The sequence below is a fragment of the Rhinolophus sinicus genome, chromosome 2 (assembly GCF_057876585.1).
Source record: "Rhinolophus sinicus isolate RSI-liver-muscle chromosome 2, RSI-T2T, whole genome shotgun sequence".
Taxonomy (NCBI): Eukaryota; Metazoa; Chordata; class Mammalia; order Chiroptera; family Rhinolophidae; genus Rhinolophus; species Rhinolophus sinicus.
Genome location: NC_142502.1, coordinates 6,606,768 through 6,622,694, shown reverse-complemented (window position 1 = coordinate 6,622,694; position 15,927 = coordinate 6,606,768). Strand labels below are relative to the sequence as shown.

The following is a 15,927-nucleotide window of genomic DNA, read 5'->3' as shown; positions in this document are numbered from 1 at the left end:
ATTGGGGAACAGTGTGTATTTCCAGGACTTTTTTCCAAGTCAAGTTGTTGTTCTTTCAATCTTAGTTGTGGAGGGTGCCATTCAGCTTCAAGTCCAGTTGTCATTGCTAGTTGCAGGGGGCACAGCCCACTATCCCTTGAGGGACTCTAGGAATTGAACCGGCAACCTTGTGGTTGAGAGCCCACTGGCCCATGTGGGAATTGAACCAGCAGCCTTCGGAGTTAGGAGCATGGAGCTCCAACTGCCTGAGCCACCGGGCCAGCCCCTCAACCTTATTTTTAAACAATAAAATAAACATTATATTCTGCATATTGTAGACACAGTATAGCATAATGGTTAGCAATACAACCTCCTCGTTAATCTACTTATTGTCTATAGGTCCTCGTTGGGTATGCTACTTAGCTTTCCTGTACCTCAACTTCTTAATGGAAATAAGAGTAGTACCTATATAAGTTCCTCCAGCACTAACCCTCTAGTTCAGAGGGCAACAATGTACAACCTGTGAGCCAGAACTGGCTTACTGCCTGTTTTTGTAAGTAAAGTTTTATTGGAACCCAGCCACAATCATCCATTTCTCTTTTGCCTATGGCTGGTTTCACACTACAGTGGCAAATTTAAGTAGTTCCTAACAGAGATGTTATAGCCCACAAAACCAAAAGTATTTAATATTTGGCTTTTTACAGATAAAGTTTGCTGACCTGTGGCTTAGATCTCTATTGTCTCATCAAAATCTAACATGTCATAATTCTGTGGTCATGTGACTTAACCAGCCTAGAGATCTGATCAGGAAAAGGTGACATCTACAGAGGTGACATGAGGGCAAGAAATGCTCACTTATTTTATCACTTAAAAACAGTTAAAAAACAGAAATAATTGAAAAATCTACAAAAGTCTTTAAATATCAAATTATCTATCTGAATTAACAAGAGATCTTGAAATATGTGATGCATGATTTCCCTTCAACTCTGAGATGCTGACATTTGGGGCCTGAATGAAAGTGAAGTTGTTCAGTCTTATCGAGTAGATAGAAGTCATAACTATTGGTATAAAATAAGAAGATTGAAGAGAAAATATAAGAAAGCCCTAATAAATTGTTGTAAATGTTGCTTTTGAAAAGAAAAAAAAAAAAAGATTTTCATCAGCTGTGTGATCAGGTGAACAGTGATACAGATATGCAGACGAGCAGACCTATCAGGGACTCCGTGGAGAGAAGAGAGTAGTCTGGGATGAGCACAGCTGGGGCCCACCCAAGTCTGAGTTGTAGAAAAGCCCTGAGTGAAAAGATACGAATTGCTGGGAGTTCTGGTCAAGATGGTGGAGTAGGTAAACACTGTGCTTACCTCCTCTCATGACAACATCAAGATTACAACTGAATTACAGAACAACCATCATTGAGAATCGCCTGAAGTCTAGCTGAACTGAAGCCCTACAACTACGGACATACAGAAGAACACACAAGAGACTGGTAGGCAGGGTGGAGATGCGGAATGGGTTGGCCTCGCACCCACATGTGACCATTAAAAATTGGGAGGCATATTTCGGCTGTGGAAGTCTTCCCCAAAGGAGTGAGGGATCTCGGCTCTACACCAGGCTCCTCACCCAGTGTTTCAGTGCAAGGGAGAGAAGTCTCCACAACTTCTGGCTATGAAAACCACCAGAGACTGTGACCAAATGAGATGGAGGGTAGCTGCACTCCCAGGAGCTTCTGTTAAAGAGCCCACACATGGACTTACTTCCTGATGGACTCACTTGCTCTGAGCTCCAGCACTGGGGCAGGAGCTTGAAAATCACCAGGGACATATGGGGAGGAACTGAATTGTCTGGCTTCAGGACGAGGGCAGGAGGGGCAGCTTTCTCCTGGATGGAGGAGTTAATGGAAACCATTTGTTTCTTTGTTGAGCCCTCTCCCCTTCTAGCATGCAGATGCAGGCGGCCGCCATATCTGAGTTTCCATCAACCTGGATAACACCATTCGTTCGGCCTACCCTGGTGATTCTGAGACCCAACCCCACTCAAATTTTGGGCACACCCAAGGCACTTCCAGTGGCTTTTCCATATGAACAGCCTGCCTTGGCTCATGCTGCAGACTTTCCTATAATCTCTCACAGTACCCAAACAAGCAGAACCTGTGTTTGGCATGTCCTATAAGTCTGGCTGAGCAGCCTGAAGCCTAGCACTAGTGACAGCTGGCCTTGGTTCATGACTTGGTCTCTTGAGGTACCTCCAAGCCCAGTGTGGGTGGTGGCCATCTGCGGATTGCTTTATGGCTCATGCCAGGTGGCCCCGGGCACAAGGCATAGGCTGCAGCTGAACTTGGCCTATCATGGGTTCCCTCCCAGGAGGCCCTCGGGCTGGCACACCCAGTGGCCAGCTTTGGACTGAGCTAGAGCATCACCTGGCTACCTCCAAGGACAACACACCCAAAGGACAGAGTGGTTAGGCAGAGCCCTGCCAAAGCAAACCCTGCTCCATAGGGTCAGCCCCTGCACAATAGCCCTTCCATTGTAGTAATGGCCAGTCCTCACAACCAATCAGCCCAAAGGTCAATCCTTCCCACTGATGTGCAAACAACAACTAAGGCTAAACTACAACAGGTGGGTGCACACAACCCAGACAAGGACACACCTGGAGAAGCTGGCTCTGGTGACCAGGGAGACAGTGCCCCTGGGCCCCACAAAGCACCTACTACATAAGGCAACTCTACTAAGACCAGGAGGCATAGCAGCCCTACCTAATAGATAGAAACAAATACAGGGAGGCAGTCAAAATGGGGAGACAAAGAAACATGTCCCAAATAAAAGCTCCAGAAAAAGAACTAAACAAAATGGAGACAATCTACCAGATGCAGAATTCAAAACACTGACTATAAAGATGCTTGGTGATCTCAGGGAGAACTTCAACAGAGAGATAGGAAACATAAAAAGGAACAAGTCAGAAATGAAGACTACAATAACTGAAATGAAGAACAGTAGAGTAGATGAAGCAGAGGATCAAATCAGTGATTAAGAAGATAAGGACACAGAAAACACCCAAACAGAACATCAAACAGAAAAAATAATCCAAAAAAATGAGGATAGTTTGAGGGGCCTCTGGGACAACATCAAGCGTACCAACATCATAGGGATTCCAGAAGGAGAAGAGAGAGAGAGAGAGCAAGGGATTGAAAACCTGTTTGAATAAATAATGATGGAAAACTTCCCTAACCTAGTGAAGGAAATAGATACACAAGCCAAAAAAGCACAGAAATGTCCAAACAAGATGAACCCAACCAGGCCCACACAAAGACACATCATAATTTAAATGGCAAAGGTTAAGACAAAGAGACAATCTTAAAAGCAGCAAGAGAAAGGCAACTGGTAACTTTTAAGGGAGCTCCCACAAGATTGTCAGCTGGTTTCTCAACAGAAACTTTGCAGGCCAGAAGGGATTGGCAGGAAATATTTAAAATGAGGAAAAGCAAGGACCTACAACCAAGATTACTCTAACCAGCAAGGCCATCATTTAGAATCGAAGGACAGAAAAAGAGCTTCCCAGATAAGAAAAAGCTAAAGACATACATCAACACCAAACTGGAATTACAAGGAATCTCAGAGGCACTTCTTTAATAAATAAATAAATACAAAATGCATACATACATACATAAATAAACAAATAAATAAACCAAATGGCAATAACTATACATCTATCACCAATTGCTTTCAATGCAAACAGATTAAATGCTACAGTCAAAAGATAGGGTGGCTGAATGGATAAGAAAGCAAGACCCTTACATATGCTACCTACAAGAGACTCACTTCAGATTAAAAGACACACACAGATTAGAAAGTAAAGGGATGGGGAAAAGAAATTTCATGAAAATGGAAACAAACTAACAAAAAAAAACACCTGTGGTACTAATACTTATACCAGACAAATTAGACTTTAGAACAAAGGCTATAACAAGTAACAAAGAAGGACCCAGTAATTCCACTTCTGGGTAATTATCCAAAGGAACCCAAAGCACTACTTCGAAGGGACGTGTATATCCATATGTTCATTGCAGCAATGTTTACAATGGCCAAGCTGTGCAGGCAGCTTGGATGTCCATCGATGGATGAATGGATAAAGAGGAGGTGGAATATATGTATATGTAAAATGGAATATTGCTTAGCCATGGAAGGGAATGGGTTCTTGCCATCTGTGGCAGCAGGGATAGAACTGGAGGGAATTGTACTGAGTGGAGTGTCAGACAGAGAAAGACAGAGGCAATGTGATTTCACTTATATGTGAAATCTAAAGAACAAAACAAACAAACAAACAAAACAGAAATAAACTCATTACAGAAAACATTTTGATGGTTGCCAGATGGGAGGGGGTTTGGGAGGTGGGTGAAAAAGGGGAAGGGACTGAGAAGCACAAACTTGTTGTTACATAGTAGTCATGAGGATGTAGGGTATAACATAAGGAATACAATAAATAATATTGTAATGACTATGTATTGTGTCAGATGGGGACTAGATCTAACGGGGTGACCGATGGGAGGGGCTTGGGGGACAGGGTGAAAAAAGTGAAGGGATTAAGAAGCACAAATTGGTAGTTACGAAATAATCATGGGCATGTAAAGTATAGAGAATATAGTCAATAATATGATAATAACTATATGTAGTGTCAGGTGGGTACTAGACTAGTCAGGGGGATCATTCCTTAAATTATATAAATGTTTAACCATTATGCTGTACACCTGAAACTAATATAAAATAATATTGAATGTTAAAAATTAAAAGGGGAGGAAGGAAGGTGAAGGGGAATAAGAGGTTCAAATTTCCAGGTATAAAAAAGTTAAGTCATGGGGGTGTAATGTACAGCATGGGGAATACAGTCAGTAATATTGTGACAGCGTGGTGTGGTGTCAGATGGTGGCTGGACTTATCATGGTGATCACTTCTTTAGGTACGTAAGTGTTGAATGAATATGGTGTACCCCTGAAACTAATATAATATTGAATAGCAATCTTAGAAATTAATTAATTAGTTAATTGCTCTGATAAGAGATACACCCATGGAAGGAAACTGCCCTCCTGTTATGAGTGGTTTTAGTCCTGAACTTAAAAATTTCCAAAAATCTCAATTATCTTAGCCAAATCTAATTTATCTAAATTATTTTAGTCAAATCTAACTTTTCCATTAAACAGTGTTTTCACTAAAGATTAGATTTTTTGGTCAAGTGTATAGCATCCTTCTTTAAAAATTTATAGACGTGACCATCAACTACAAAGAAATTTTCTAGAATAAACAGCTTTCTATGTATTTAGCAGTGAAGTGTGGGGATTCAGAACAGAGGCTCTCCATCAACTGGCTGATTTCAAATCCTGACTTGGCTGCCTTCCTGCTGTTTAATATTTAATGTCCTAAGCTGTATTTTTCTTATTTATGAAATGGGATTAATGAAAGAAAGTACAGTTGTTCCCCCTGATCTGTTCCAAAATCCCCAGTGGATGCCTAAAACCGTGGATAATACCAAACCCTATATATACTATGTTTTGTCCTATCCGTACATACTTATCATAAAGATTAATTTATGAATTAGACACATTAAGAGATTAACAATAACTAATAATAAAATAGAACAATTATAATAATATGCCGTACTAAAAGTTATGTAAATGAGCTCTCTCTGTCTCTCTCTCAAAATATCTTATTGTACCGTACTCACCTTTTCATTTAAAAGAAGCACCTTATGGCTTTTCTTTGGCATAGTCAAAGTACCAACATCACTACTCTTGCACTTTGGGGCCATTAGTAAGTAAAAAAAGGGTGATTTGAATGCAAGCACTGCAATACCGTGACAGTTGATCTGGTCACCGAGACAGCTACTAAGTGACTAACAGGCAGAGAGTGTCTACCATGTGGAGACACTGGGAAACGGACGGATTCATGTCCTGAGTGGGACAGAGTGTGACAGCAAGAGGTTTCACCACACTACTCACAATGCCACACAGTCTCATACTTATGAATTATTTTTGGAATTTTCCATTTAATATTTTCAGATTCTGGTTGATGGCAGGTATCTGTGGCAAGTGAAAGCACAGATAAGGGGGGGACTATTACACTAACTTTACAGAGTTTTGGTGACAATTAAATGAAATGATCCATGTAAAGTATTGAGCCCAGGATCTAACAAATATATGCTCCGTAGAAGTTTGCTGTTTTAATGTGGGTAATATATAGACACTATGGAAAACATTTTGATAACACCATATAATAATATATTGTCATAAATAATAACTTCCTATCTTCCACTTTTGGTATTCCTGTCTTAATTTTGAGGCAGCAAAAGTGGAAGGTAGGTAAAAAAAAAGAAATCTTTCATTGGGGTCTTAAAATTTAGAAAATTAGCTCAAGGAACATCTTAATAGGCATTGTGTTAGGTAGGGTACAGGTCAACTTGCTGCTGAAACAGAGACCCAAAAAATAAAGTGACAAAAAAAGAGAAAAGTGTTTTTCTAAACTCTAACATGCCCACCAAAAAGCCAGTAGCCTAGCACGGGGGTGGCTCTGCTCTGTGAGGCCTTCCAGAACCTGGGTTCTATTTGTCTTGTTTCTCCACCATCACCTGTGATGAGTTGTCTGGTTGAAGCTGGCTCACCAGCATCTTCTTCCATCCTCAGTAAGGGAAGACAGTAAATGCACAGCAAGCCATTTCCTTTTAAAGGATGGGATCCAGAACTTGTACGCATGGCTTCCGCTCCCACCTCATTGCTGAGGTCTTAGTAATAGGGCCACCCGTATTTGAAAGAGAGGATAAATGTGCTCAACTGAAATTCAGTGGATTCTGTTATCAAAAGGGAGAAGGAAAGAATGGATGGTGGAAACAATTAGCAGTCTTCCACGAGCATCATCGTGGAAACTACTATTTCATGGCCTCTAAGACACTATTGATTTTAAGACACATCGTCACTTTATGTACCACTAAATAAGAAAATCCGTGCTGTTTAAACTGTGACGTATTACTTTCTTATGAGCTCAGTTGTAGGACACATCCCAAATTAAGAGATATTAAAAAGTGAAAAATGTGTGTCTTGGTAAAGAAAGTGATCTAAAGACATGCATTTTGCAGCCTTTGTTTGTGTGTGTGTGTGTGTGTGTGTGTGTGTGTGTGTGTGTGTGTGTGTGACTTTCCCTGGAGTATGCATAGGCCAGAGATATCAAGCTTTGGTTGACCCGCTGAGTATAATGTTTGGAAAAGATGATTGACAAGTAACTATCAGTGTCAGTTTACTCAAATTCCTGTGACTACTAGTAGAGAGACTTTTGGCTCAAAGGCTTGGGGAAAATTTACCCAGATTTACACTCAACTTGGGCCAGATCTGAAACAGACAGTAGGGTCCTATCTTTCGTAGTCAGGGTTCTCACTTAATAGAAGGACAAAGACTGAGGGTGGCACTCTGAGGGAACAGACATGGCCAGCACACTTCACTTTTTGTCATCACCCAAACATTGGTTGAATATCAGCTTGTTGGCTTAGACAATACGGTTCCTGCCCTTCAAACGCTCCCATAGGGCACGTGGTGGGCAGGTGCAAGGATAGCGGTCTGGTGAGTAGAGACACAGGTTGGAGTCATCTGTTCACCCTGAGGTTAGGAAAGCCCTCCCAGGGGAGGTGAAATTGGGACTGGGGAGGCCTAAGGGCCCTCCAAGCAGAGGTTACAGAATGTCCAGCACAGGGAAATGCGAAACCGTTGTCACTCAGGGAATTGTGTCACATTGATTTTGGAAGGAGCTGTGGTTGTGGAGGGTTTATTGTTCAGCATTATTTCCTTTAGCATGTTTTATATACAGGAGGCAAACAGCAATCTTGGTTTAATTGAATTAAAAGAAAAGACCAACTTCTTGGATGGCCATAAGGCAATGAGCTGAATTTTCCTAGGTCAAAAAGATGCTAGATGGACAGAAGCAAAGTGGTACCTTTGGTGCCAGGCTTGCTCTTGAACTTACCATTGTCTTGTTTGTCAACATAAGTTTTGAGGATTTAATAGGTGAAGAAACACTTGTTTGGATCCCACCTGCTTTTGCCACTTTTATGCTTATTTTCTCCACCTTAATCAATGCACAAATGTATCTGACTTTAGAGCACACCTTTTTTCCTCGTTGGCTCAGAACAGTTTAGGACACAGTACTCCTGATATTAGCCTAGAACGAGATTCTGAGGGCAGCCACCACATCTCTGGGAATTTGATGTATTAAAAAGGCTAGAGGATCACACTTTTCCTCCGCAGGTTTGAGAGGTAATTGTGAAAGATCCGGGTCAGTTCAGTAAGATAATTCGATTCGGTAGCTTTGAATCTGGTTAATGACAAATCTGTAATATGCAGGTGTGTCTTGCTGTATATTGCTACTGAAATCTGCTTCTCTTGTATAGATCACTGTTACAGATGAGGAAGTTAGTAATCCATCCTTTTTAGATCTGGTGAGAACTCCCCAAATGAGGAAATGCACACTTATACTTATGTTTGCTTGGTAAGTTTGACTTGTGACGGATTCCAAAGCTTGTGTCAAATTTACACCGCAGCCCGCCTTCCGGTCGGGTGGAAGTCACCTCTTACTTCTTCTCCCTTGTCTTTCACTGTTGCTCCAGGTTCACCAGTGCAGTGGTCTATCAAGGACTCGTCATGCGCCTGGGGATCGTAGGAGGTAACCTTTATGTCGACTTTTTTGTCTCGGGAGTCGTGGAACTGCCAGGAGCCCTGTTGATCTTACTGACCATTGAGCGTTTTGGACGCCGCCTTCCCTTCGCAGCAAGCAATATAACGGCAGGAGTGGCGTGTCTTGTCACGGCATTCTTACCAGAAGGTAATTGTCCTCCAAGTGTGTGTGGCAGCCAAGAACTTGAAAAAGAAATTGTAAATCAAAATAATCAAGAATAAGGAAACACTTGTCCTTAGGAAATGTACCACTGCGTCAAAATCTTGATGCCAGTCACGCTTTAGGGATGTCACTCAATTTTCTGTTGAATCAGTGTAAAGACTCTGAGTAGAAGAGATCAGTTCTATAGATTTTTCTGTTTTGTCCACTTTTGGGCCCATTGATGGATGAAATAGATATTGAGTGACATCTGGCTTACAGCGATGTAGTTTACTTTTGATCACCTTTATCTGACTTACTGTTGGGATAACATCGATAGTGTTTAAGCTATTTTCTGAGCATCAGCCATTCAAAAGACACGGGGAGACACGGAGGCTACAAAGAAAGAAAGACATAGTTCTTGGCTTTAAAATATTCACAACCTAGTAAGGGACAAAGATATTTTAATACTCTCACAACTCACACTGATGAATGAAATAATAGAATTATTTACAAGATTTACAAATAGGAAAACAAACAAAAACAAAAAAATAAAATAAATAGTGTGAAGAATGATGAATGCATGGGTGTAGTCAGGAAAGGCTTCCCAGAGGTGAGAATGAGGCATGAATGAAGAAGGAAAAGAAATGGGCCAGAGAGAAGGAAGGGAAGGGTGGCAGTGATTTCTCCAGAGTGTCATTCCCGGAAATAGGAATCACCTCTGAGGTTTCAAGGACCGAATGTTCATTGTTATTGCTGGAATCTCCAGGCGAGAAGACTGAGGGATCTTCTGTCACCAGTGGTGACCGGCTCACAGGCCATGCCAGGAGCCTGTTATGGTTCCGTGAGCTTCAAGAGGAGGAGGTGGGGTGGCCTCCGTGTAGCTGCAGCAGTTTGGACACTGACAGTGAGGGAGAGAAGCGTAGAGTGTGGACTAAGATGGTGGCAGTCAGGCCTGGATGGGAGAGGGTGATTTCAGAGACGTTTCAGAGTTAAGTTGTTCAGGAATTGATGACTGGTGCACATGTGGAGGTTGCAGGTGACTCCAAATGCACAGTTAACACAACCCAGATTATCTCTGCCACAGGTCCCAGCAAGTGCTGACAGAGGGGGCCTTTCAAATTCCCAGGGAATGTGTGAATTAGCGCAAGTTAATTATTTCTGTGTTCCAGGGGATGTGGGGTGGGGGTTATGGGGACAGCTGGATTCTCTGGTAGTCCTTTGTGTCAGCACAAGACAGGGTGCCTTTTTTTTTTGATTTTTTTTTTTTTTTTGAGCATTTTCTAAGGACCAGGAAAGAATTGCTAATATTGTAGAAGCAAAAACACTCAGATACTTACAGATTAATTTATTAATTATATGAAGGTTTATGAAGTCCCAACACATCAGATAACCCCTATTTAAATAAAATTACAGTAATGCTTATCTTCAGAACAGAAGGGAAAAAAAAGATGTAAAGTTGTTGGTCGTATAGGAGTGGTTGGGAATCGACAGAACAGACTAGTCACATTTGTCTCGTTTTCCTTGAGTGTATTAGTTTCCGAGGGCTGCAGTACCAAAGTACCACAACCTGGGTGGCTTGAAATAACAGAAATGTATTCTCTCACAGTCTTGGAGGCTGGAAAGCAAGGTGTCGCAGGGCCAGGCGCTCTAAAGGCTGTGAGTGTGGCTTCCTCCCGGCCTCTTCCGGCTCCTGGTGCGTGCTGGCAGCGCTGGTTCCTTCCTGAGGTTCCGGGGCAGAATCTGGTCCACACCCCTCCTAGACCCTGGGTGCCAGTGTTGCTTGGGCCTCGCTTCAGTCTCTGCCTCCGTTTTCACATGACCTTCTTCTCTCTGTGTCTCTGTGTCTTAACTATTATCTCTCAAAGACCCTATTTCCAAATAAAGTCACATTCTGAAGTTCTTGGTGGGCATGAATTTGGGAGGACACGATTCAACCCACTACATTGAGTTAACACATTCTAAGAGTTGTGGAATCTGTATAATAGGTGTCGGTCAGTGCATGCCTATTTAGTATCTATTAACCATCACCACTCACCCAGGAGTGGGGATAAGCCGGGAAGAAGACAGACATAATTCCTGTCCTCAGTGGTTGTGTACAATGTAAGTGGAAGGGTGACAAATCAGGAACACTGGAGATTCCACTGCTCTTTCCCTTTTACTTTGGCCCTGCATGTTGTGGGTTTAGTTTAAAAATGGAGTTCTCTAAGATGGGGTCTTCTGTTCCCATCACCTGTGGAACAGGAAATTAAGTATTCATTGCGTATGAAATTAGGAAAGTGGGGAGAAAGGTGAATGACTTAGTTTGGTCTGTCATTTTGTGATGTATACTTTACCCTGGAAGATTTTCTCTGGCTCTAGACTGCTTGGGATGATTTTAATGTGTGCTGCATTCAGCATGACCCTAGAAAGCATGCAAGACTGTACGTACGTCCAAACCAATGTTGTTGTAACTAGATGGGTGGGAACCAAGCTATTGTGTAGAGACACTTTCACCCATTGGAAAATATGGGCACCAAATAGACTTCTCTGGTCTGATCTGTTTTGTTTTGCAGATAGAACTTCCTGTTTTTAAACTTTAGTGTTGTTCTTAGCTTTGTTGAAAACTAATTGCTCTTATTTTGGACACATTTTGTGTGTATATTCTGTAGATCCGGCTGCTTTTATAGTCACATGTCCATCACGATTGGCAAGGATAGGTTGCAAATCCCTAATGCTCCCTGTGAGTGACAAATAACCCAGGTTCCTCACTGGAGTTGACGGTCCTATGTCTGCATAGCGTAGCTTGTGGACTTGGTTACGGGGGCTGCTCGGCTAACATTAGAAGGACGTTTCCTCTCAGTCACTTTTGATGTCATCAACAGGACGACAGCCCTGTGGAGAATGCCCATTGGCCTTTTAGGAATCAGGGGTGGAATTCTGTCACAGAAAACGGCTTTTCCTCCACTCCGCACACCTTTGCATTGGTCTGAAGAATAAAATTCTGGAAAAATACATAGTCTTTCTGGCTGTACCGTATCCTCATGTAAGACTTACTGCTTTTGATCCGAATTTCTGAACTCTAATCGAAGTCTGCAAAATAGAGAGCTTTCTTTATCCATCCTCATCTGCCATCTTTAATTTGAGTTTATTTAGGATGGTTACAAACCTAGCAGTTTGGGTAAGAGGGACCCTCTTTCTCTGGGTTTTCATGGCTCTGTGGAAGACAGTTTCAGCTTCAGTCCTCATTTTAAAATTGTCTTCCGGTGTTTTGCTCATTGATCAAACGGTATCTATTCCCACTCGACCATGAATTTAGCATATTACTGGGATGACCATGAGTTTTTGTGTGCATGTGTAATAGTCACATGTCATTTATACTTTCTAATAAATTGTTTTCATTTCACCCTTTAGTTGATAAACAGTGCAGTGCCTTTGGGACTTGTGTGACACATTTCACAGAATATCTCTGTCCTGGTAGAGGTGTAGTTAAATACTGGCTTCTACTGCTTGGAAGGAGTTGAGGGTCTTTCAGATTAAGGTCAGCAGATAGGATCAACCATGTGTCCTCGAGGGTGTCAACTTGACAGTGTTTTCCAAATGTTTTTCTGGTTATTTTTCTGTGAATTGTTTCTGAATTAACTAGTTGTTTATCTCTATTCACTGAGCTAGCCATGTGTTTTTCGTGTGTGTGTGTGCATGCTATAATTTGATTTGTTGGGGTTTGTTCTTTCCAGCAAACTGTCCTATCCTCAACTATAAACTTAAATTGTCATTGCAGCTGTCAGTGTGACTCACTTGTAGAGCAATCAATTGATACAGTAGAAAAAGCCTATAACGTAAGGACCTAATCTGGATAACCAACTTATTTCCACATTAGCAGTCTGAGAGGAATGGTTGGCAGCCTGGTTGGGCAGGACCCAGGGAATCTGGGCACTGGCTCTCACATTCCGTTCCCGGGCACCTGGCCCTGCACCACCTGCTCACCGAAGGAAAGGGTGGAATGCATTTCCTAGTCTCCCTCCCCGGCCTTTCTGAAAAAATGCAGACTAAATAAAACACATGTTTACAACGGTTCTGTGCCAGAGCAGATGGTGGCCCAGCGTATCAGCACACCCCTGATATTCCTCCTTCTGTGATGTAACTGTTAATATGAGAGCTGCAGGTGTTCTCATCCGGGAGAAACATCAAGTACACCAGGACGGACAGGCCCGTTTGCAATCTAAACGTCATGAACTGGGGCCTCCCAGCAGTGATCTGGATTCTTGAACCATCTTTTTCTGTGCTCGCCCTCCTAGGCAATTATTTTATATAGTGGACTTTACATTTTTTTGATTTGTTAACTATTCTTTAGTGAGAACATGCACAAATCTCCTGAGCATGATTCTCTTCTTTCAACCTCCTCGTTCATGCCCACTTTTCCACCACATAATTGTATATTCCGGAAAAGTGCAATAACTCCAGAAGACAAAGGGTCATTTAGTGCTGAGTGAGCATAAGTAAGTGTAAGTATAAAAGGCAAAGGTTTCCTTTTCAAGGATGGAAGTCAGACACATGCTGAATGCTTTTCGCTGTGGTCGGGAGGCCAGGTACACTCTTGTTGATGCGGTCACGTGTCCTCACCCCATCGTCTAGGAAAGCATAGCATAACCTCCACAACTCAAGAAATCTGCATCATTGACTTTTTAGAACAAAAATGGTTTACTCCTTCTTCCCTGAAAATACAAAAGAAAGAAAAGATTTAATAAAGAACATTTGGCGTTTCCCACTAAAGAGTTTCCTCATACAACCAGAGCAGCCCTCGAACAGTTCATTTTTAAATCAATGAGCCAACCAGTATTCAAGAGTCAGGCTTCTCTGGATAATTTCATGAGGGAAGTAGCAAGATTGGGGATGAGGGAGATCATGAGTTGCATGCGCCTTGATGATAACGCATAGTATGGATGCCCCCTCCCCAAAATCCCAGTCCTTGAAGCACAGCTACTCTCCAGAAACCAAAGGCAGCTTCATGTCTGGACCATTCCTGGGCTGCTGAGAAAAGCAGTTCTGTGTGTTATCACTAAGGGGTCTGACTAGAAAGAACAAATGGGCCCCAGACAGTGGTGATGGTTTTCAAGGGCACACGCGAAGGCTGTCTTCCAGAAAAAATGCCAGTGTACTAGGCAAGGAATGTTGTTTTCAGTGTAGTGGCCGCTCAACAAATGGTTCTTGACTGTATCTATAATCTGACCCTGCTCAGAAAGGCAGTTAACACCCCAAAACATCAGTGAGAATCCTGGTGGGGGTTGTTGCTGTTGAAATTTGGCTACAATATTAGAAGACATCAATCATTTATGCTTAAAATTTGCGAAGACGAAGGGCTGGGAGAACACTAAGCAAACGCTTTTCATTGTTTTGTAAAACTTCATTGGAAGCAGACCCCTAACTCTCGATTTCCACAACTTTCTGTGTTTGCAGGAATACCATGGTTGAGGACCACGGTTGCTACCCTGGGAAGACTGGGGATAACCATGGCCTTCGAAATTGTTTATTTGGTAAATTCAGAATTGTACCCAACAACATTACGGTAATTGCATCATATATGTCATGGTTTCTCCTAAGTAATTCTGCAGCCAAATGTTTTGAATTGACTTAAAGACCGTGAAATAGTTTCCTTAGCTTGGTGACATATTAGTCTGGGCTGAATGAAGCCAGTCAAAACAATATGCTTTGAGTTGTAGCTGCTTTCTGCATTGCTCGCCTCTGCATTTTGTGACAGAACTAGTTCTCATACCAGTGTCGTCATACACAGCCGTGGCTTTGTGGAAAGGCCCTGGACTTGGCTCGTTAGTGCGCTCGCTTAGATGGGGGTTAAGTCCGTCTTCATCAGCAACACACAGGTTGATTGGGGATGATTGATGGGTGGGGGCCAAGGGAGCAGCAGATGGGAAGCCCCGGCTCCTGGCTGGGGAAACTCCAGATGACAGCACAGGCACTGGTTTAGTGAGCACCAGAGGGGCAGGTCTGCAGGAAGACCCCGGGGGACTCTGTTTGGGCCGTGTGTAGTATGAAGAGCCCATAAGAAATCGTGAGAAACCCACAGGCTTGGCTAGAGCTGAGCTCAGGAGAGAAGTGTGGCTGATTGATAAAAATTTGGAAGCCATCTGAATGTCGACACGCCACAGCCTCGTTCTGACCACGCTCCACATCTCATGGCTGGGAGCAGCCCGTTAGTGCCCGACGAAATGGAACAGTGCTCAGGCACTCGTGTGCGGTGGTCTCCTTTCCTGAGGGAATGTTCTCGGCACGGCTTTCTGTCCCGCTGGGGTACCAGGGTGACACGGAAGTGTCACTGGCTGGGTAGTGAGCTGCCGATGGCAGAATGATTCCCACCCATGCTGTGGACCTCCTTGCTAGCCTCGCTGGGACTCAGCGCTCATCCAGATGTGCAATGGTACAGAATGCAAATGGTTTGCTTAGCATGTGAGAGAGTAGTAGCTATTTGCAAAGTTAAAAACCATAGCAACGGAAAGATACTGTTATAATTTCTTTGTTATTTATTTTGCTTATCTTGAATTTACTTAAATATTTTTCATTTAAAACAGTGTTGTTTTTTTTATCTACAGAAACTTTGGCGTTTCACTCTGTTCAGGTTTATGTGATTTTGGGGGAATCATAGCCCCATTTCTGCTCTTCCGGCTAGCGGCCATTTGGCTGGAACTACCTCTTATCATCTTTGGTAAGAACTCACTTGACAAACTCTTCTTAAATGCATTCATCCACATCATTAGGTGTTATACTAATGATATGCACTTAATATTTTTTATATCAACTGTTTTAGTTTTGAGGAGCCAGTCTGGTTACAATGAAATGTGCACCCTAAATGATTTAAATTTACTGTATATCAAAGGGTTGTGAGGAACTGTTCAATTTAGCTTTCTTTGTTCAGGTTCTGAATTAAAATCAACTACTACAAAACTCTTTTATGACAGACAATTGAGATAATTAAAGGCCCATAATTTTCAAGGGACCAAACTGGACCTTTAGTCTGTTTAAAAGAAGCCTACAAAACAATTGAATTATTAAGTGTTCTGTGTCTATCAGTGTCACATCTTTATTTGCTTTGATGCTAAACATGCGATGCCGAAAG

General features: G+C 42.4%; 1 protein-coding gene across 1 annotated transcript in view; it reads left to right on the top strand.

Moving 5' to 3' along the window:
- Positions 1-15,927, top strand: part of SLC22A3 (solute carrier family 22 member 3) — an 85,706-nt gene that overhangs the window by 64,975 nt on the left and 4,804 nt on the right. Inside the window, exons 6-9 of the mRNA XM_019749772.3 lie at positions 8,398-8,495; positions 8,614-8,828; positions 14,256-14,364; positions 15,404-15,516. Coding sequence (XP_019605331.2) covers positions 8,398-8,495; positions 8,614-8,828; positions 14,256-14,364; positions 15,404-15,516 — 535 coding nt within the window. The remainder of the gene's footprint in view (positions 1-8,397; positions 8,496-8,613; positions 8,829-14,255; positions 14,365-15,403; positions 15,517-15,927) is intronic.